This window comes from Bos grunniens, chromosome 2, assembly GCF_055505025.1.
Source record: "Bos grunniens cultivar Pamir isolate PY7600 chromosome 2, Bosgru_T2T1.0, whole genome shotgun sequence".
NCBI classification, from domain to species: Eukaryota; Metazoa; Chordata; class Mammalia; order Artiodactyla; family Bovidae; genus Bos; species Bos grunniens.
In genome coordinates, this window is record NC_141166.1 from 129772016 (window position 1) to 129795646 (window position 23631).

At 37.3% G+C, this 23631-nt stretch overlaps 1 protein-coding gene across 1 annotated transcript in view; it reads right to left on the reverse strand.

Annotated features, from left to right (window-relative positions):
• The window catches only part of COL5A2 (collagen type V alpha 2 chain), a 159872-nt gene extending 136545 nt beyond the window's left edge, over positions 1-23327 (reverse strand). Inside the window, exon 1 of the mRNA XM_086361692.1 lies at positions 23228-23327. Coding sequence (XP_086217818.1) covers positions 23228-23324 — 97 coding nt within the window. The 5' untranslated portion in view covers positions 23325-23327. The remainder of the gene's footprint in view (positions 1-23227) is intronic.
• Positions 23328-23631: the final 304 nt, after the last annotated feature.

The following is a 23631-nucleotide window of genomic DNA, read 5'->3' on the forward strand; positions in this document are numbered from 1 at the left end:
AAATCATAATTTACATTATTTGAAAACAAATCAGTACATTATTTCTTCTTTGCAACATATTGTCCTTTAATAAGGATTTGTCAAGACCTGAAAGTTTCAAATATACTGTTTTCTGATACATATTAGTGGTCTTGCCCTCGTATATTAATTTAAAAAGAGTCTGGCTATCATGCTTTGTTGGAGAGATTTCCCAAAGAGTCAAAGGCATTACATAAGCAGAAAAATATCACACATAGATGCATTAATAGAATAAAATTAATGTTACTTTTGCATACCTTAAAATGTATATTGGTGTGCCACAATGACAATTGTGTGCTAAATGTTTGATTCTGTTATCTAAGAACAATTTCCATTAAATTTTCAGTGTTATGTTATCTTCTGAAATTTTCCAAAAAGCTAGTGCAAAACCCAGTGTTAATTCACTCTAGGGAATATAATAAGCATATGGTCTATTAAGCTACTCTAATAATTTGCAATAAAACAGTGGAAATATGATGGGGGATTAGTTGCCATGGTAGATGAAGAATAACATCTGGTAACAAAATGAAAAATTCAGCCTAAGAAGCTGTTAATATGACTATGTAATAGTTTTGACTGCCTTCTATATTTTTCACCCATCTTCCAGGAGAGAGCCCTCAGCACCCAGGCTATAATTTAGCAAATAGCTAAATGTTCTATACAATTCAATGAAGATTAGAGATCTAGATAGATAGCTTACATTACAACACAGTACAATGTTCTACATGAGTTTTGTGAGATAATATGAAGATCTGAATACAACCAGGGCTAAAACTACTCAATCACATTTAAAGTGTAAGTTGTGTAAATTTGCTTTCTTTTTCAAAAATGTGTTTCTTCCATGTTTGTTAAAGCATATGTAAATGATAACACATCCGGAAGCTTGACCTAAAACCAAAGTAGAAAACAACACATGTTACAGAAGAATTTAAAATATTCATTCAGTTAACAGGGCATTCTAAGAACATTTCAGTAAAAAGTACACAAAGAACAGGAATTCAATTTCACCAATTATCTTGAACAACAATCACAAACAGAGGATTTCGTTATTTCCTTATGCCAAAGGAAGGCCTAGTCACACCACTGTGCTGAACTGACTGGATGCAGTAAACAATGCGGAATTCCAGCCCACACTATTGTCTGCTTCACGGCGTATCTCACACGTACCAGTTACAGGAGGTCTGGAATACAAAGTGCTCTGGATGACAAAAATAAAATGTGGGCTAATTCTTCAGTGGAACTAAATGTTTTGTGGTATTCTTGCTTGAAATAACCAAGAGTTTGGTCAAAATGCCCTACTCCCTCTGGTATGTCCTGGTTTAAAGAAACAATATTTCTACCATCAATGAAATCACTGAAGTAATAAACAGTTTTCACCTGATATTAGTTACAGGGTTTCCCAGGTGGCGCACTGGTAAAGGATCCACCTGCCAAGATCCCCTGGAGGAGGAAATGGCAGCCCACTCCAGTATTCGTGCCTGGAAAATTCCACAGACAGGGCAGCGGGGAGGGCTCCAGTCTATGGGATCCAGCTGGACATTACTGAGCACGCACTGACGCGTGCAGAGATACACATATGACTTTTTCTTGATCTAAATAGAAAATAGTACTTTATTTGTGACGATTAAATTTTTAAACATCCCCATTCTATGTACTTGGTTTTTCCTCTCTCTCTAGGGAGACTATATGTCTTATCCACTGCAGTATCCCTCAGTTCAGTTCAGTCGCTCAGTCATGTACAACTCTTTGCGACCCCATGAATTACAGCACACCAGGACTCCCTGTCCATCACCAACTCCTGGAGTTCACCCAGACTCACATCCATCGAGTCAGTGATGCCATCCAGCCATCTCATCCTCTGTCCTCCCCTTCTCCTCCTGCCCCCAATCCCTCCCAGCATCAGAGTCTTTTCCAATGAGTCAACTCTTCACATGAGGTGGCCAAAGTACTGGAGTTTCAGCTTTAGCATCATTCTTCCAAAGAAATCCCAGGGCTGATCTCCTTTAGAATGGACTGGTTGGATCTCCTTGCAGTCCAAGGGACTCTCAAGAGTCTTTTCCAACACCACAGTTCAAAAGCATCAATTCTTTGGCACTCAGCCTTCTTCACAGTCCAACTCTCACATCCATACATGACCACAGGAAAAACCATAGCCCTGACTACAGCTTCACATAATATCTGGACCACAGTAGTGTCTAATAAATGTGTGTATAATTGTAATAAGAAAGTCAAGATTTTTAGGTAATCATACCAATATTTAATAGATTAGTCTCTGAGTATCAGCACAATGATAGCAGAAGATATGTGCAATGACTGACTCCATAGGGATGACTTTATTGAGTAATTTATGGAAATTTATGTTACTTTCATGGTGACAACAAGTATTCTTCTCACATGTAGATTAAATATCATCAAGCCAAAGAGAATTTTACTATCTACCTAATCCAAGATCACCATTCTCTATTTTTTGTAATACCTAACCTGAACTACAAACATTTCCTGGCACTAAAAATATTCACATAATGGAAACACCAACAGATCATATCTAATTTCATTAATGACATACAATAAGCCATTAGAATTAGAAAACAGCACAGAACTAAAACTGCTGCTGCTGCTGCTGCTAAGTCGCTTCAGTCGTGTCCGACTCCATGCGACCCCATAGACGGCAGCCCACCAGGCTCCCCCATCCCTGGGATTCTCCAGGCAAGAACACTGGAGTGGGTTGCCATTTCCTTCTCCAATGCATGAGAGTGAAAAATGAAAGTGAAGTCGCTCAGTCGTGTCCAACTCCTAGCGACCCCATGGACTGTAGCCCACCAGGCTCCTCCATCCATGGGATTTTCCAGGCAAGCGTACAGGAGTGGGATGCCATTGCTAAAACTAGCTGAGTACAAACTAGTTAAATATATGACCTAAATGGCTACTACATGACATTAGTTCAGAAATCAGTATATTTAGAATACGCAAGAAGTCTGACCTGTGGAAATTTTGCTTTGGTTCTTAACTGTTTGGACAACCACTCTCAAAGTTGAGCAGGAAACTCCACACTGCCAGACCCAGAGCTTTGTCTCCATCACCCTTCCCTTGGCTCTCGATGATACAAAAGACATTGATTGCTGCTTAGGACACTTCTGATAGCTCTCACAACACTACATTCTCCAGTCAAAACCTTCATTCATTTCCTGACAACTCCAGCTGTTTTTTCCCCCTCCTGAACTGACTCTAGGTTTATTCTAAAAGGTTTAATGTACTTTAGCTCATGTTACATATTCTATTTCTTAGCCTAATTACTTTCCAACTAAATTAGAAACTCCTCATGGTTTGGAATCAAGGATTCTACTTCCTAATTTATTAATAAATATATAGGTTAAGTGCACCATAGCACTTGACTTGGTACAAAAAGTCAAATAAGTATTTCTTATTGGCAGCTTGAGTGATTATCAATGGCAGCATGTACACAAATTGGTAAAACATTTTTGCAGGTGATTAAAGTTTTAACTCATTTGTAACAACATCAACAGAAATTCTTTCAAATGTTTTGACCAAAAATGTCACTGCAGGGGGAAGAAAAATATTTTCTTAGGAAATAAATATTTTCATTGCAGATACTCCCATTGAAAGTGTTTGGTTCAGATGTCTGATATTTATAGTTTTTGACTAATTTATAAACCAGCTTAAGATGGTCTACACACATGTTGTTACCTATACATCCATCACATCTTTTTACAAAAATGAGTAACAGATTGGGTCTCTCGTAATGGGATTCTTCAATATAAAGATCACTTATTATTTTTCTTTCTACTTCCTATTTTTAATATGGCACTTAGTAGTTAAGGATCAACGAAACACTTAATAAATATATGGCCAATGATGGTTTCCTTAATTTTATAATCAGTGAGGTACATAAAACCAGGACAGAAAGCCTAATAGAGGGATCTCACTAAATGCTAAATCAGCATTAGCTTTTCTTTCCAAGAGTCACTTTTGCCTCTTGCCCTGTAACACAACCTGCGGTAGCATTTGCTTTCACAGCTAAGCAGATTCCAGATTACAAGGTTCCAATTACATCTCAAGTAAAAATTTTAGTTGGATAAATCAAAAGTTGTTTGGTTCTTTCCTCCTCACTACAGTCTTCATGAAAATCCCTAACTTCCAGGTTTAAAAAAATATCTAAGCTTCTACAAGATAGATTTATACTTTCCCTAGTCTTTGCCTGTAACAGGTTTGGTCTTACTGAAATCTTTAGGAATGTGGCACTGCATAGAACTGATTTTCATATAGTAGTGTGGAGTGCTTTTCTTGGTAACTAAAACTGTCTTTCTCTTTCCTTTTCTTCTCTCTATGAGATACAATTGAAAGCATCTTGGACTGGGAACCTTGGTTCTCTGACCAATGTCTGCTGCATCATCTATGCCTAGGCATCTCAATCCCTCATCTGTAATCTAAGGTGTTTAGATTTACAGGGACATCAAAAGAGTGGATGCACTTTGTGAATTGTATGATTTTTTTTTAGGTATAGTGTGATATTATTACTAATAAAAGCAGAAAAATCTAAAAATAAACATCAACAGAGTATAGCCTACAGGCCTGTAAAGGCTATACTACTCTAGCATTGCCTCTGAGAGAGTGAATCTCTTTTTAGTAACAGTTGACCTTTAGTGGGGCTGAAGTGGGGGGTGGGGAGAGTTAGTAACTGATGGAAATTTGAAGCTGACTATCCAAAAGCACAACTCATTGCCTAGTCAGAAAAAGGAACATCACGTGTCATGATGCAAGCATTCTGAGCAACTGTTTGGTATCTAATCGACATTCACAGTAAAAACAAATGACTTACTGATAACTTAATCTTTACATGATGCTAGCACAAGCAGAGCAATAGGTGAAACAATTGGTCTCAAACAACATCCTAGTTAGTATATGTACTCTGTTTAAATTAAGTTGATTCAATTTTAATTTAAATTAAAATAGTTGCATTAAAATGATTGAGATATTAAAAATGATTGAGACAATAAAAAGAGTTGATGTGCTCAAGCATGAACAATCACACCCTCACCTCTTGCACCCCAAACATATCTCTTTCCCCTGAAGCTACATCTGCATCTTTACCTGCCTGTATCTAAGGTCACATACAATAGCCAATTTCTTAGACCCTAACTCCTCTCCCCTCGCACCCAGTGCTGCATCTTTCTAAATCCTGGTCAGTCTATACCCTCTTTCTTTCTGTATCTTTGACATCTGACATCTGTCCCTCCAAGGGACTCTTTCTTTCAGTTTATGAACTGTCATCTGAAAACAAAATAAAACAAAAATCCTCATTTGACTCTACCTAACTATGGTCCTATATCTCTTCTTCTCCTTACAACTAAGTTGCTTAATAAATAGGGAAAGAAAAAAAAAAGTCTATACCTTCTGTCTCTGTTGTTGTTGTATTGAATTTTAAAATAAGTAATAAATTATCCCCAAAAGTCAAGTCTCTAATAATAAATGGGGCTTCCCTAGTGGCTTAGTAGTATCCAAGAATCCTCCTGCCAATGCAGGAGACGCAGGTTTGATACTTGGGTCGAGAAGAGGCCCCTGAGGAGGAAATGGCAACCCACTCCAGTCTTCTTGCCTAGAGAATCCCTAGGAGCCTGGCATTACAGTCCACAGGGTCACAAAGAGTCAGACATGACTTAGTGACTAAACAACAACGATTAATAGTAAATGAGATCATCCTGCATTCCATTCTCCAAGCCATCCAAGTAGTTGTATTTTCCTGTGAAACAATACTAAATTTACTTCTGAGTATTTCAAGCATTTTTTTTCCTATCTACATACTATTTACTTGCTCCTCTTATCTCATTTTGGTTACTGTCCATTCATCATTCATATTTTGGATTTATCTCCTCCAGGAAACCAACCTTTGCTCTAATGGGTGAGTTGAATATTCCCATGCAATTCTTTTTCATCATATTTATTATTATATTGTTTTATAATTATTTGTTCATATGTCTATTGCTCTCATTTGGATGTCCCTTAAATACAGGTAGTATATCTTTGCATCCCTATAACCTGAGTAAAATCATGGTAAGTAAAATAGGTAAGTTATAAAATTAACTTACATTTGTATTTATTAAGTCAATTAGTGTGCTTTGAGGTATGTATTTTTATGCGGCTTCACACAAAAGTGCACTAAATACAGCTAAGTGAAAGTGAAGTCACTCAGTCATGTCCGACTCTTTGCGAACCCCTGGACTGCAGCCTACCAGGCTCCTCCACCCATGGGATTTTCCAGGCAAGAGTACTGGAGTGGGCTGCCATTGCCTTCTCCAAAATACAGCTAACCTACATGTAAAAACTGGTTCCATTTTTTAAAATTTGCTGTTACAAATGTAAAAACAACCAAGATTGAGTAATTGTTGTTGTCAGACAGCAATCTGACAATCAATGGAGAGAAGGTATTTTATTTGAATCATCAAGAGAAATATAATTTGTTCAAACTGTTAATCACAAGCATTTATTGAGTAGCTAATACATGCATAGCACTGAATCTGTATCTGACTTTCTGGGTTTGAGAAATGGTCTTTACACTCAAGGGGTATATGATATAAGTAGGGAACTAATGACATTTATTACTGTTGTTGTTTATTCACTAAGTTGTGTCCGACTCTTTTGCGACTCCATGGACTGTAGCCCATCCAGCTCCTTCTGTCCATGGGATTTCCCCAGGTAAGAACCCCGGAGTAGGTTACCATGTTCTTCCCCAATGACATTAAGTGAAATTAAAACAATAGGTTATATGGAAAAGGTTTTTATTAAATGCTAACTATGTCAAAGAAAGGAGAAGTGCTACAGTTTAGAGAAAAGAGCATAATCAAAAGGTTTCAAAGAGGATACACATCGGACTTGACCAGGACTTGAAGGATGTGGATGTGTTAGACGAGGATGACATAGACAGAGGAAATAATGGGGTGAATGCAGGGGAAGACTGCTCAGGTGTTCCCTCCTCTGAGACCTTCCCTGACCTCGCATCCCGCCTTCCACCTCTCAGGCACTGTGTGGTAGGGATGCCTCCTAGACACCGTCTGGCATGTAGTAGTCAATTGTTCTTGATTTTTATTTGCAGTCTTTAGACAATTAGCTCCCTGAGCCAGAGGCGGTGGGAGGAGGGGTGGGGCGGCGGGGAGATTAAATACTTATTTCTGTATCTTTCAGTAAAGTGCCTGGTTAACAATAAGTACTCATTAATCATTATAATAAATAATGAAGGGATGAAAGTAGGTTGCATGGTGGGAATATACTGCTCTGTAGAGAAAAGCAAGTCAAAATCATCATTGCTTGAGATCAGAAAACTATTTCTTTAAAAAAAAAAAAAAGTCAAAATTTTCAGAATCATCTGAAGCTAATTCTGTCACTAAAACACTTATATAATGGTTTTTGAGAATAGAATGAGATTTATATTCCCTAAAGAAGTGAACTATTGTTATCTGCTTTGAGATGACCAAGTATATCTCATTATCAACGAGTACATTAATCTAAAACCTGACAGCTTTCTCCCACTGGTATTTCTGATTTTAACATGGATTGTGAGCATTTGTGAGTGCCTTTTAAAAATCTTATCAGATTTTTAATTTAAACTTTTCCTGTATCTTAATTAAACAAACATACTTCTTGTAAAGACATTTTTAAGGCCATTTTCTGCCCAGAATGCCTGGGAGTGAAATTCTAGCAGATCTTGGGTACCTAAATGTTTAGAGAACTAAATCCCTATTAGTGAAGGAGGAAAACTGGGAAATAAAACACAAAAATGGAGTTCCTCATTTTCCCTGAAGAAAATGGGAGGCAAGTAGCATGTTCCAAAAAGTTCTCCAGTCTTCTGGCCTGGAAAACCTCACGGACAGAAGAGACTGGCAGGCTACGGTCCAGGTGGTTGAAAAGAGTCAAACATGACTGAAGCATCTTAGCATGGTGTTGTTGTTGTTTAGTCATTCAGTCGTGACTGACTCTTTGCAACCCCATATGCTCAAAAAATATCAATGGATTAAATCAAACCTAAATATTCAAACTAAATATGTAAATATCTCCCAACAAACATTATTAATAAAGAAAAATAAGGACTCGGGAACAGGTATAAGGAATCAAGAACAATCATGATAATCTCATGATCTACTCTTCAGGGAAATCTCATAAGCTTTAAATTCTCCTTCCTTCTAGTCTTCCTTCCTTCCAACTTTTTGTAAAAGGCTAGATAAAATAGCAGTTTAGTAGGTTCAGCAGATTGCCAGGAAAAGTAAGCAATGTCCTCACTGCAAAGACAAATCCATCAGCTTTAAGGGCAAGAGCCTAGTATGCCACTAAACTTTGACCACTATCCCACGAAAAAATATTTATAGAGCATAAAGTCTTAGGATTGAAAACTAGTGTAACACAGCACTGAATGTATTTACAAATTTTCTAATTGAAAAATTCAAAGTTAATCTGAAATATACAAAACTTATTGCCAGATTATTGTGAATTTTTTTTTCACAATTACCTTTACAACAAAGTCTAGAAACTTTGTAAAGCCATTTGTGTGTGTGTGTGTGCTAAATCACTTCAGTCATGTCTGACTCTTTGTGACCCTATGGATTGCCAGGTTCCTCTGTCCATGGAATTCTCCAGGCAAGCATACTGGAGTGGGTGGCTATTCCCTCCTCCAGGGGATCTTCCCAACCCAGGGATTTAACACAGGTCTCCTGCATTGCAGACAGATTCTTTACTATCTGAGCCACTAGGACACCTGAAAAGCCATTCACTGGAAAACGGATCATTTTGGGAGTTGCGTTACTTAAATAAATCATAGTAAGGTAGTCTCCTGCCAATGCAGGAGACGTAAGACTCAGCTTCAATCCCAGGGTTGGGAAGATTCCCTGGAGGGCAGAATGGCAATCCACTCCAGTATTCTCGCCTGGAGAATCCCATAGACAGAAAAGCCTGGCAGGCTGCCGTCCATAGGGTCGCAAAGAGTCAAATATGACTGAAGCGACTTAGCACAATGTTGTTGTTCAGTCACTCAGTTGTGTCTGACTCTTTGCAACCCCATGGACTGCAGCACACCAGGCATCCCTGTCCTTCACCATCTCCTGGATCTAGCTCAAATCCGTGTCCACTGAGTCAGTGATATCAGGGTCTTTTCTTGTGAGTCAGCTCTTCACATCAGGTGGCCAAAGTACTGGAGTTTCAGCTTCAGCATCAGTCCTTCCAATGAATAGTCAGAATTTATTTCCTTTAGGATTGACTGGTTTGATCTCCTTTCAGTCAAGGGACTCTCAAGAGTCTTCTCCAACACCACAGCTCTAAAGCATCAATTCTGCAGTGCCCAGCCTTACACACAGGTAAATAACCAGAAACTTGGATCAAAACTTCAAATCCTAATTTTAAAATACAGAAAGATATTACCTACAGAAATTATGCATAATGCTTCAACCTACCAAAACTCATACATGAAATTCTTCATGGTGGTATAGCACAAATCTAACCTATGTGAATAAGTTTATGTAAACCTTCTATAGTCCTAGACTTTCAGAGTAGGAAGTAGCCCTGGACAATATACCATAGGTCTTACAGAGGAGGAAACTGAGGCCCAGAGATTTAAAATCACTTCCGCAAGATCACCAATTTAGTTCATGACAGAGCTACAATTAGAATGCAGATTTCCTGCGACCTGGTCTAGTTTTAATTTAGAAACTTTTCTTTAAAATTATTTCAACAATTCATTCATGAAAGAAAGAAACAGTCTATTTAGTTGAGGCCCTCATCTCTTTAACTGCATGTTTCTCTCTGAACAAGTAGAGAGTCTTAAAATATACCAGAAAGTAGACAGGCTTGAGGGATGATGGAACCTTTGTCTAGACACTTGGCTCAGATTGCTGTGGATATTTATCATCAGTTTAAACTTCTGTCTCACAGTCACCTTCTGACCCAGGGAAAAGGGATACCATGCTGCAAACAGGCCCTCAGAGCTTAACTTTGATTTTGAGACAGGCTTCCTGATGAGAGATGAATAGGGAAAAAGTGATAATAACAGTGGATTCAGCCTTCTGCCAGGAAGCTACATTTTTGCTTGTAGAGAGACTGCAGTCCAGTTATATTAGAAAAATCACGTTTTGTTTTTCCATCTGTTCTGTTTATCCTCAAGGCAAGGTCTCTATTCTCATTTTTTCCTATTTAATTCCTATTTTGGGGTTTTGGGAGTTTTCTGGATGGTTATGTAAGCAAGGTATTTTACTCTCTGCAATTCAAGGTTTTAAAGAAACCCACTAACTTACTTTCTTTCATTTTCATAAAGAATTTTCTGTTACTTTGGATTATAAATATTTCTTATTTACCTAAAATAAACACTTATTTTATATTCATCTAAAATTTAATTACAATAAATCATATAGACCCTTACTGAGGATTTTAAATCTGACACAGAATTTCTGCAGACATTATTATAAATTCTTCATTCTGAACCTGTGAGATAGAAAAATAAAAAGTATTATCCATGTTTTATAAATGAGGAAATTAAGGTTCCAACATATTATATTTATAAGGTATTTATGAGGAAAGAATCAGGACTTTACTAGAGTTGTCTGACTCAGGGCCAAGTGCTCTTTGGACCCCGTTGCCATGTTGAATTAGGAGAAGTGGAATGAGCTCACACAGCTCCTTCTTCCACCTTGACCACCCAGGTGGAGGTGCACATCATCCCTTATAAAAGCATTGCCAGGGTCCAAATAAGTCTGTCTTGAACCAGTGAAATCTCAGGAAAGGAAATAAATGCTGTATGTATTGAGCAGTAATACTTTTACTTTTCTGGAACAACTCTACATGAACTAAATGTTCAAACAATTACCAAAAGCATTACAACAGAAAAAAAGAATAAAATCAAATGAGTATATGTACCACTCAGTTTGTGAATGCATCTTAATACCAAAGTAAAACTTTCAGGAGTTGTACCGGTTTGCTTTTCCTTTGTGAATAATCAAGAGCTGAGCACAGGCCTGGCCCAAGGGAAAAGCACAAAATAAACAAAATTTCTTATCACCATTTCACTCTGCCCCACCCCCATCCCCGGCCCTGTTCTGCTCCAGGAATTCTGCTCCTCCATCATTTCTCTTACCATTTTAGTAACTAGGAATGGTCTGATAAAAATTATTTCAGTTATGGGGAAAACTCTAATGGCCCAACCAGAGGATTCATCCTAAAAGAATAATATCTACTTTTCTTCAGTGCCTATAAATTGCAATTCAATTTTTCAATATGCAGATGAAAGTAGGGAATCTCAAAGATCCGTACCTTGCTCAAGGTCACAAGGTTGCAAAAACGCAGGATTCAAATGTGAGACTCCAAAGACCCAGGCTCTGTTAATTGCTTTTTGAAACTAAATGGAAAAGGAGAAGTTCTAAATGTAGAAACTGTTTACTGTTAAAAGTCCTAAGTGTAGAAAAATGGTAGTAATTGGGAGTTGAAGAAATTTACCAGAATTAAAAAAATCTAACTGTGAGAACTTACCCTCTTCCTACTATTCCTATGGCCTATTTGGCCTAGTTATAAGTATCTATGTTGTTAGCTCAAAATAATAGAGATGCAGAACTGTGGTTGTGTTTATGTGTTTTTTCCAAAATGAACGTGTCTTAGGCATATAGGGTTAAAAAAATTAGAGAAATCTAAGAAAAAAAAATTAAGAGATATCACAAACTTTCCCAGCCTCTTTGAAATTTTCCAAATAAATCCCACAAGACACGATAGCCTTCAATGAGGCTATCTGTGCCAACTGTTAATTGGTATCCTTGGGTAGAGTACCACAGAAAACTCATCTTCCCATCTACTTATACCTGGTATATGATGCACAATCATACAGTTCTATTCTGAAGAAACTCAAATATCCTCTTCAGAAACAGTGGGAATCCTGCAGATAAATTTCCATTTTGATTATACGAAGTCAACTTTCAGTTTCTATTAGAATGGATTTGCAGTGATTCTAGTGTCTTGACATCCACGGACAAACACAGAATGTCCATGACAGCTGTGCTTCATCTGCCTGTGGTGTGAGCCATAGAGTCCACCCAGTACTGGGACTTTCACCCAGAGCCATGATGTCAGCTGATTTTGATGGCCAGAGACTATTGGGGGAAAATCATAAAAGGCAAATTACCATATAATACACTCAGACTGGGTGAATGCTCAGTCGCTCAGTTGTGTACGACTCTTTGCGACCTCATGGACTGTAGCCCATCAGGCTCCTCTGTCCATGGGATTTTCCAGGCAAGCACACTGGAGTGGGTTGCCATGCCCTTCTCTTGGGGATCTTCCCAACCCAGGGGATCTTCCCCATCCAGGGATCAAATCCATATCTCTTAAGTCTCCTGCATTGGCAGGAGGGTTCTTTCCCAGCAGCACCACCTGAGAATCCCATATTTGAGAAGGAGACATCCAAATAAACCTGCAGTGTGAGACCTTGATTCTCAGGTAGATTCCTGAATGCCTTTCCTTCAAACTGAAAGTTTAAAGCATATTTCCCATAAAAAAAATTAAAAGTCATCTACTTCAAAACTGTTTTCTTAAAACTGGAACTGCTTGTCCTCCTAGGACTTTAGCAACACTGCATCCACAGAACAGATGTGGAGGGGGTACCAGGTAGATCAAGTGAGTATAGCTTTAACAGTTTTATGAAATATTTATATCCTGAATGTACCAAAATATCATGAAAATACTAATTATCATAAAACACTTAATTTAATTTCATCATCCTCCACATACTCAAACACAAACACTGCCAACAGAACTTTGAATGCATTCACTGATTAATTTCTTTAGAACTCATTGTTTCCATCTTGATTCATAAAGGAATTACCCCATTTTTTTTTTTTTTAATGAAATAGATTACAAGTATTCTGAAATCTTCCCAGGCTAATGAGAATTCCATTGATTCAGGAACTTATTAGTTGTTTCTCAATAAAATTCAGTTCAGTTTTAATGTGCCTAAGGGAGAAAATAAAAACACAAACAAACACATGCCTAATCTAACACGTAGAGACCAAGATTTAAAAGGAAACGGGGAAGGGATGAAAAAAGAAGTCATTTTTTTGGGAATACTCAGAAAGACATAATACTCGTAGCACCTGAAAGCTTTAACACAAGCTGTCAATGGAATGTTCAATTGTTCCTCCTTCATTGACTCCAAGTGTTTTTTCCTTTGTTTCAGCACAAAAAGAAGATTCCTATATCAGAACCACTCATTTGCCTTAGAATGGCCAGTGCCCTTCTGCCTTTCAAAAGAAAGTATAAGCTTTCTTTATAAAACTTCAGAGGGTTTGTGTTTGTAGCCAAAGACCAGAAAACTAGAAACTTTTTCCTTGCAGTTCATCTTCCCATGGTAACCAGTTAACCTCACTGTTCACCCACCAGTCCGTCCTATCAGAAACTCTAGATGAAAGTTGAGCACTAAATGAGAAGCATAATGTTCTGAATTAAATTGTAACTTAATCATTTCTTCAATAGAAAGCTCTGGAAAGAATGAGAAAGAAAAAATTTAAAAATAATTTCAAACTAGCATAAATGAATCTGATAGGTTCTTCTACATCAGGAGCAAATAATAACTATATAACTGCTTTTTAAGCAGTTAAACTTTTTAATGAAAGTATTAAATCTCTATAAATAAGTTGTATTTCCTATGGGAAGTATCCACATTTTTAAATTCCATAATGAAAAACTCTAAAGCTTATGGCTACAGAACAGCTCTAGTGAATAAAGAAAAAATTTTAATTAAAGTAATTCATAGCTACTAATTATCTGGTGAAATTTCATGCACATACCTTCTTCCAAGTGAAACCCATCATTTTGTTCAAGTTTGAAAAACTGAGAAGAAAGAAAACTGCAGCAAAATAAGGAAAGTGTGAGCATGAAGAATGTGCCTACATTTTACATCAGTGTCTGCTTTCTGGAGTCAATTTCACAAAAATCTCCTGGGAGTGAAGGGAGTGAAGAAACCAGCAGCCTTTGGAAAATGAGGAGACTTGCTGCAAAATCTGGGAAAAGATGATCACTCCCACTACTGTATCCAATAGTCCTGGGAGCTGCCTTGTAAATCCCCGTGCAGTGAAGCAATTTCTCTCATTCCAGATGCAACCCAGAGCAATGCAGGGTGGAAAAGAAGCTTCCAGTTTTTAATACAGACTTTTATGACTATCATATTTTGAGAAAACAAACTCTGAAACAGACAGAGCTGGTAGACAGAATGAGGCAGCAGTGTGGCATGGAATGGGCCGTGCTTGGCTTGCTCACATCTTGGAGACAATGGCAGAGAATGAAATGTGTGTGGGGTGTGAAACAGGAGAGCAGGAGTAACGCTTCAAATCACATGGCCCTTAGAAAATATTTAATGGAAAGAGGTTTTTATTTCTTTTTTTTCCCATAGTAAACCTACACAAGAAGACACTACAGTCCATTTGCTTTTCTATTGGAAAGGCAAAATGTATAAGTAAGCTTAAAATATAGCCTATTTAGACATTAGATAAAAATACTGATGCATTGCCTAAGTGACTGTAGTAGATAAAATGTGCATTTTAAGTTTTACAACAACTTTAATCTCTTTGAGAGAAAAGTTGTTTATTTTTTCCATAACATCTAACATTTTGGTTCTTATAATTACCCAATAAGCATTTATTATTATTGTTATATTATTAAATAGTTGAATAATAATATCAACTGGATACTTATGTTGGATAATAGTATCAATAATCATTTGATGAGCTCCTACTCCTTGTCAGGAACCATACTACTATGTAGGTGGTTTAATAAATGATAGTCTTCAAAATAATTATCCAAGGTAAATATTACTACTCTAATTTTATAGACGAGAAAACTAAAACATAGAGCACTCAAGAAAATTATTCAAGAATATGCAAATGTAACTTGAAAAATCTAAATCTGAAATTGGTTCACTCATATTTGAATGAATAAATAGTGGGAGAGTTTTTTTTAGATTTTGAAAAAATAATATTCAATTGGCCTATGTGCAAGGAATAGCAATCATATACCTAATACATAAAATAATTTTATGACATGCAGTGGAACCTGGGAAGTAGACTAAGGAAAAGTGTGTGTGCGTGTATGTCATGGGAGGTGAGAACTACAGGCAATTCCTTATTTTGAGGCAAAGAATGATAGTCACGGGACTAAAATTCTAGAAATGAGACAGATCATGAAAGGTCTTGTATGCTTTGCTTAGGAGCTTGAACATTATTCCTTCCTCAAGTTATGGAAGTCAATGGAAGGTTTTAAGGAAGGTAATGAAGTGATCAGATTTTAGCAACAGACGTGGTCCCAATAGGTACAGATGGGAAGTAGCCACATGAGAGCCAAAGAGATAAACTTACATGCTACTGCAGTAAAAAGCAGTAATCCATGAGAGCTTAAACTGGGGTGTTTGTAGTAGAGATGGAGAGGAGGTATATTTGAGAAATATTTAGCAGGTACAATGGTAGAATTTAGTAACTGATTAGAATTTTGCTTGAATAACCGAGTAGGATGATGTTGCCATTAACTGACATAAAGAATACATGAGAAAGATGATCCTGTCTGGAAGGAAAGGTAATGTGTTGAGTTTTGGGTACGCTGAACTTGAAGTGGTTATGGACCAGCCAGTGGGAAATTGGGTATTCCGAAGTTCATGTGGAAGGTCAGGGTTGAAGAGAGAGATTTGAAAATGATCAGCAATTAGTTGTTAAGCAAAACCCTGGGAGTAAGATTCCTTGATAATCTAGGAAGAGAATAGACAGAACCAGTGGACTAAATCCTATGAGAAAACAAAGTGCTAAGGGATAAAAAAGAGAGAGAGAGAGAGAGAAGGAGCCCATGAAGCTGAGAAGGAAAGGTCAGGAAGGTAAAGCGAGAACCTTCAGAGCACAGCCTTTCAAGAAAGCTGGGGTCGTTAACGGTAGGTGAAAGGAGTCCACTGGAACGTCACACATTACTGGACAAGCTTAAGAGGAATAGAGGGAGCAAAAATGAGGGTGCGTGGGGTGAGCGAGGGCACAGAGTCACACAGAAAACTGTTCTGCTCCTTTAAAGCAGCTAGGCTAAGAGTAAAGGGTGAAAGCCGGACGCAGGCCCTGGGAGAGAGCTGAGCTTGTTTACAGGCTAAGGGGAAAGAGCTCATAGGAAGGAAGCTGTTGAAGTTATGGAAAAGAGAGCACGATTAACAGAGCAACTTGCCCCAGGAGGTGGAGAACAAACAAAATACAGAAGGAGGACAAATCCGGAAGGTTCTTCAAAACAAATTCAAAGATTTGGCAACAGTAGAATTTATGCCACCAAGATTTATAGCTGTGATGACTGAGATCAGACCAAAATATCACTTTGTGAGTCTCATGTAAATGCTCTAAAATTGCCTTCAGGTAAATTTCCCAAATGACCCTCTTAAGAGTTCCATCAGATTGACAGGAGTGTGTATAATTTCTACAAATTCAGATGAGGACCCAAAGGTTTGGTAAGGTTTGTTGTTGTTGTTCAGTCACTAAGTCGTGTCTGACTCTTTGTGATCCCCATGGACTGCAGCATGGCAGGTTTCCCTGGAGTTTGCTCAAACTCATGTCCAATGATTTGGTGATGCCACCAAACCACCTCATTGTCTGTGGCTCTCTTCTCCTCCTGCCCTCAAAAAAGGAGTCTAAAGGTTGCCGAACTCCTAAATAGCAGAGATGGATCAGAATCCAGGTGTCCTCCCAGTGATGGCGAGACCGTGGCTTACTTTACTTACTAAAGTATGTAGACTACAACAGGGTTATGATGCTCAGGTTGCAAGCAACAGTGTCATCTTTAAACTGAACTTATAATTCTGATTAAATAGACACCCAGAAAAAAAAAGGAAAGAAAACCAACTGTGAGACTGTCTTTCCTCCTTCCCAGATGTACACTAAAAAAAAAACACTTTTTAAAGCACACAAACATTTTCGAGTTTGAAAATTATACCAGAAAGCTATAGAGACAATGTTCACTAATTTATTGATGCTAACTTTTTAACAGTGTTAATGCTACTTCTCTGTAGAAGACAACAAGTGGGTAAGGAAAATCTTGTTCTATCATAATGTCCCTGATACACTGTTCCTTAGGAAAAATACTCAGTATAAGATGAAGCCATCCTGATTTCTGTTGAAGGGTTTAGTTTTAAACATACCAATAAAATAAAGTAAAAACACTAAAGCCACCAATGCAGTCACAACTTCAAAGAAAAATTTTCCACTGGATAGACTACTTCTCACACAAATGCCAAGAATAGATACTCTGTGTGTGTAATAGCTCTTCAGCATTAAATAAAATTTAGAAAAAGCCACATGAAATTTACATGAAAAGAAATTTAGAGGAAAACTGAATTGTCAATATATTCGTAGCAATTCCACTGTCTTATATAAACTTGTTCAACTTGCCAAAATGTACAGAGTAGATCAATTAATAATTAATAACTTTAGTCTTTTTTCCTACTATTACTATATCTCTCATATATAAATCTAAACTTTTCAATATTGTAATCTCAGAACACAAAACATCAGTCAAAAAGTGACTGATCCAATTTTAAATATTTTATAAATTTCCATGTAAGACTAAGAAATAATAGAGGAATTCTCCTTCAAGTAGGAACAAACTATTTGATTAAAAAAAGAAAAAAAATAGATTAACATAACTTTAATCTCTAAGTCTCCTCCTCTCAAAACAAAACTTCCTCTTGATGTTTTTACTTAACATATGGCATTATGTGCACTTCTAGAATGATCAACGTGATGAGTCTTTGGCCTTCAGGGATATGATAAAAGTGTGAAGAGCAGGAAGTAACAGAAAGCAAAAAAAGACTATTAGTCACCTGGAAATACATTTTAATAGTGTGGCCTTTGTATAGTAGAATGATTTGTCTAACTTGCCATAAGGAGGACTGGGGTCTTGATTATTTTTTCCAGAAATGATTGTGAATTCACAATGTCTTATCTACAAATTTTCAGTAAGCAGGCTTATAAGTGAAAGGAATGACTAGAATAGCAAGTTATTAGCAAAGTCACAGTGTGTAGCCTTAGAAGAGGAAGCCAACTGATGCCACATCAAGATCAAGAGTCTAGGCAGGGACTTAACACAGTGGTTCACCAGCATGAATCCATCACCTAGAAAGCTTCCCAAATCCCATCCACAACCACCAAATCAGGCTATTTGGGAACAAGAGCAGCCTAGACTCTATACTGGCAACAAGCTCTTCAGGTGACTTTTTATGCAATCAGCTCAGCACTGATCTGTGTGGATTGCTTACCAACTAACCTAAAGAGTCATGATCAAAGTCTACCCTGCATTTGTCAATATAAAAAATTGACTGTACCTATCAATCTACCAATCACATATATAGAGTGATACTCTCCAAAATAAAGCCTCATTCTAATTTTTATAAAAGTAAAGTTATTTGAAGAGACTACAGAAAGAATTGTAAAGAATAAAAACCTAATGTTTAAGTGCCATCTGGTGTTCTTGGCTTTGTATTCTACCTAGGAATGAACAATAACCAGGGTAAGTCTGGTTACTCAACTATATTCTGTCCATTGAAACCAGATCCATTCCACTGAAAGTGGTTGACAATTATGCCCACTGTGGCCAGGATTACAGTTGCCTCCTAATAGCTATTCTCTCTTTTATATCCTCCATAACTCTATTCAACAGAATACATTGTCAGTGTTACCCAGCTAAGACTACATTTCCCAGCAGCCCTTGTAGCTTTGTGTGACCACATGACTTACAATTAAGTAGAAACGATATGCGGAGAAGGCAATGGCACCTCACTCCAGTACTCTTGCCTGGAAAATCCCATAGATGGAGGACCCTGGTGGGTTGCAGTCCATGGGGTCGCTAAGAGTCGGACAAGACTGTGCAACTTCACTTTCACTTTTCACTTTCATGCATTGGAGAAGGAAATGGCAACCTACTCCAGTGTTCTTGCCTGGAGAATCCCAGAGACGGGGGAGCCTGGTGGGCTGCTGTGAAGCGATTTAGCAGCAGCAGAAATGATATGATGACTTAACAATCTCCATTAAAAAAGAATCACAGCCTTTATCTCCTATTCTCTTTCTAGAAGCCAGGAAAGTAAATATAATGGCTGGGATTCCAATAGCTGTCTAGGAATTTAGAGCATCAAGAACTGTATCCTAGGAATATAAGAGAGCCAGAAAAAACTGAATCCCTGATGATTCTGTAAAGTTGGTAAACCAACCTTTCACTACTAAACTAGAAGCTTATAAAATAAGAAAAAAACACTTTTTTGTTGTTTAAACTACTACACTCTCCTATATGCAGGTGGACCTAGTTTAAAACATTCACTGTAAAAGAAAAGTGTGCATATCCTACATGAGTATGATTCAAAGTATCAATTTCAACAATAAAAAGTTTAAAACAATTTATGAGTGAACAAGTATCTTAAACTATATATTTGCATTCTCTACTGCCTTTAAAATGATCCCATCCAAGTACTGCTGAAAATCTTTTCAAGCTGAGTATTAAGCATTGTTTCTTGTTATTTGTATTTGAATGATGAGATAAATGCCAGACATAATATAATAAAATGCAGGAGGCCATGCTATAGAAAGGGCTTCCCTGTTGGCTCAGAAGGTAAAGAATCCACCTGCAGTGTAGGAGGCTTGAGTTAGATCCTTGGGTTGGGAAGATCCCCTTGAGGAAGGTATGGCAACTCACTCCAGTATTCTTGCCTAGAGAATCCCCATAGACAGAGGAGCCTGGCAGGCTACAGTCCATGCAGTCGCAAAGAGTTGGACACGACCGAGTGACTAAGTACCCATGCTATAGAAAGAACTGTGAGCCCCTCAGTTCAGTTCAGTCTCTCATTGGTGTCCGATTCTTTGTGACCCCATGGACTGCAGCGCTCCAGGTTTCCCTGTCAATCACCAACTCCCAGAGCTTGCTCAAACTCATGTCCATCAAGCCAATGATGCCATCCAAACATCTCATCCTCTGTGAGCCCCTCATCTCTTAGTAATCAGAAGTCAGCTTGGGTCCATGGTACTAGTATAGCGTTACAAATAAGAGGGTTGCAAATTTATGGTCCATGAGCCACACTTGACATTCAAAATATACTGTATTTGGCTTAGGTAATACTTTCTGAAAACATTAGATATGAATGGCTGCAAGTGGGCATGCATCTTCAGTTCTCCACGGCCCTGCCATCACCTGTTGATATACACTCTCTTGCTTCACTTGTTGGTGTCATCTGCCTGACCTCTGAGAAGCACTGACATTTATAGTCTCTGGAAATAAAACACTACGCTTCTGTAGCTTTCCTTCTCTCCACTGTTTCTCTGTTGTTGAAATCAATGATTCATATCAAAGATTATTTTCCAAGATTAAGTATGTCCACTTCTAATAACAAGAATGTATTTAAGTATTAGATATTAGACCTTTATTAGGTATTAGACCTAGGTATTAGACCTTTATTCAGGAATATAAAAATTAGTATAAATGCACTAGTATTTTCTCCTACAAAAAACAAATGGGAAAATCTCTTCAAGCAGCTCCCCCAAAACCAACACACTTCCACACACACACAAACTCATGCAAAGCTGATTTTTGTTATCTTAACTCATTTGTTTACATAATTTTACTTAATAGGCCCAACTAAAGTTAGTCCAACTCTCAAACTTTCTCACTTCTATGAATTTAAAAAATCAACTCAGTTCTTAAAATTTAGTGAGAAGTAGTAACAATTTTGGCTTAAGAGGCTTAAAGCTTTATTTGTTTTCTTTTATCTCATCATTCATAAGTATTTCTATAAGACATTATATATGTAACTTATGTAAAATACAAATTTTAAATTTCCAGTAAAAATAATCACAGTCAAACAGAAGAAAAATATACTTTGGAGTTCTGAAAAGAAAAAAAAAACTTATTAAGTATGTACTTACATATGATAATAAGTCTCTACATTTCAAAGAGGACATATTCATACACAAAGTCAGCACCACATTATATGACTTAGAGCTAAAATTTGAAAAACCTATTGTTTTGCATGTGTGCCTTAGAAACTTCTTTAGTTTAAAACATTTACCTTACTCTTCTCCAAACTTAAAAGTACATGGAGTTTCAAAATTCTGATTCTTCTATTAAGTTTGTGACAAGCCTGAACAGGAAAAATAAAGTATTGCCAAGTATTCACACAATATTACTTAAACTAAAATATGCATGGTAAGTTCAAGTTATGTAGTTCTGAATATCCTGGATTATGGAATTCTTTTTTATATCACCTTTAATTAAGACCTTAACTATTTACTTTTGCTATTGAATTTTACACATATTCTCTTAGCTTGAGTAACATAACTGAGCAATTTATGCTTTTACAATATGTATGCAAGCAATTTACCCTTTTTTCTGTAAAATGTTTGGAATTCCATGTTCTATGTTATTTGGATATACTGGGGAGAGAAGGCTTTTTTGCACCAAGCATCACATTTCTAACACTTATATAAAGTAGTATTAAGGTAAATTGAACTCTGCTCATTTTTCAGAAACACCTACAGTGTAATTACAACTATTTAAGAAAGTCTTTTAACATATGGCCTACTCCATATACTTTAGGAAACATTCATTTATTCACATGTTCAATTATTTTCATACCTTATAAATGAAAATTTTTATCTTAAAATATAGTAACAAGGAAAATTGTGTAAAATTTTGAATGAAAGTTGTTGGTTTTTCTGGTGGGGGAGGGGAGTCGACTTCTTTTATATTCAGATATTTCTATTGCTATAGTAATTTAGTGCATTTTTCCCTCCCCTTTCCTGACTTCTCTACTTCTTATTCTATTATCTCCCAGCCCTTCCAAACTACACATGCTTTTCACACCATTACAAGGAAACTCAAGAGGTTTAATGTTCTATGAATTGTCTCATTTTTTAAAGCATAAAAAGTAACATAAAAGTTTCAAGATTTCAGAAAGTGCCCCCTCTATGGGACTCTGGACAGATTCTTGGGTATTCATCCCAGATTCTTATTTTCACTCTAAATGTTTTTTAGACCTCAGGGTCTCTAGATTAATTTTATGAACATTTATAGAGCAAAAATACACAGAAACAGGTTTTAAATATATATATATAGCCATAAAATATATATGAAGGACAGTAACAGAAAAGTTTAATAAGTGTGCTAAGTTTTAAAAGCTTGAGTTTGATGTTAAATTGTTATGAAAATCTTTAAAGCCTATTATGAAAGAGTACATGTCTGTATTTGAAACTTCAGGCCTGGAGGGTAAGGATTTAACAATGTGAAACCAATTTAAATATTTTCTTATATTTGCTAGCAGCCACACATTTTTGCTTAACCATACCATAGAAAGCAATCCTAACATATGCAAATTTCATAGGAAAAAAATTAGTAACCAGGCAAGATTTGTCTTACATTTTTTAAAAAGAGAAGAAAGGAAACTTGTGTCTAATGAATAATGCCCGTGCAAATACTCCGTGATAAATAAATTATATAAGACATGCCGATTTCCTGCCTTCCGCCTCCAACAGGGAACCACCACTGTCCTGATAGTCAAGTCAGAAGGGTGGGAAAATAAGAAATCTGGCTTCTATAAACCTCTGCTATGGAGAAAGAGTTGTCCCACAGAAACAAAAGTGATTGTAAGATCACAAATGAAACCAGAAGGGACGCAAAAATCTATAAAGAGAAAAGAATAAGGAGCCAAAGACAAAGAAAAATCAGTTATGAGTGGCTACAGAGGTTTTTCTAAACAAAGAATTTTATGAAGCAGCTGAAGTTCCGTACAAAAAAGGCTCCACCCTACTCTGCTTCTGCCGCGACTTTTCCTTGCTCTGAGAACTCTAGCCCACAGAACAGACCTCCTCTAAGAGTGTCTCTAGCCCTCCGTTTTAAGCACTGTCCTTTTCTTTTAAACTTCCCACTCTCCACATTCAGGGAAAAGGACTTATCCCAGGCTTTCCCAAAAAGAGTTCAGTAGTGTACTCTTCGAACGGCACATGTAGAGGCTCCGGATTTACAAATGTCCCCGAATGTCTTCCGAGCCGTTTTCCAGGTGCAAATCTGTCAGCCCCCTTCTCAACTTCAAACCAGAACCTCCTCTTCATGCTCTTCCTGAGGTTTAATATTCCACCCATTTCCCAAACCGTGCAATAAACACCAGGAGGAAAGCAAACGGCAAACTTACCATCCTCGTCTTCTTCCTGGGCTTTTATTGAGACGAATTGCCCTAATAAAACAGTAAGAATGAGCAGAGGTCTTGCTTCCACCCAGTTTGCCATCATGTCTAAATATTAGACATGTGGGTCCTCCTGGGAGTTAAAAGTATATTCTAAGGTTATTGTAGCACCATGAAGTCAGCTGCGGGCTCTTCTTTCAGCACCAGCCCCAGCCCCAGGGCAGCCTCTGCAAACCCCCTTTTTCAGCACCGGCTCCAGCACAGTCTGCGAAAACTTTTTTCAAGCGATGCAGCTTTAAATAGGAAGAATGCTGCCTCCACTTCTTTTCCTGCCCCTTTTCAGCTTGTTCAGGCTCATAACCATCCAGTGTCTGCCAAGCAACGGTCTGATTGATGGTAAACAACCAAATCAG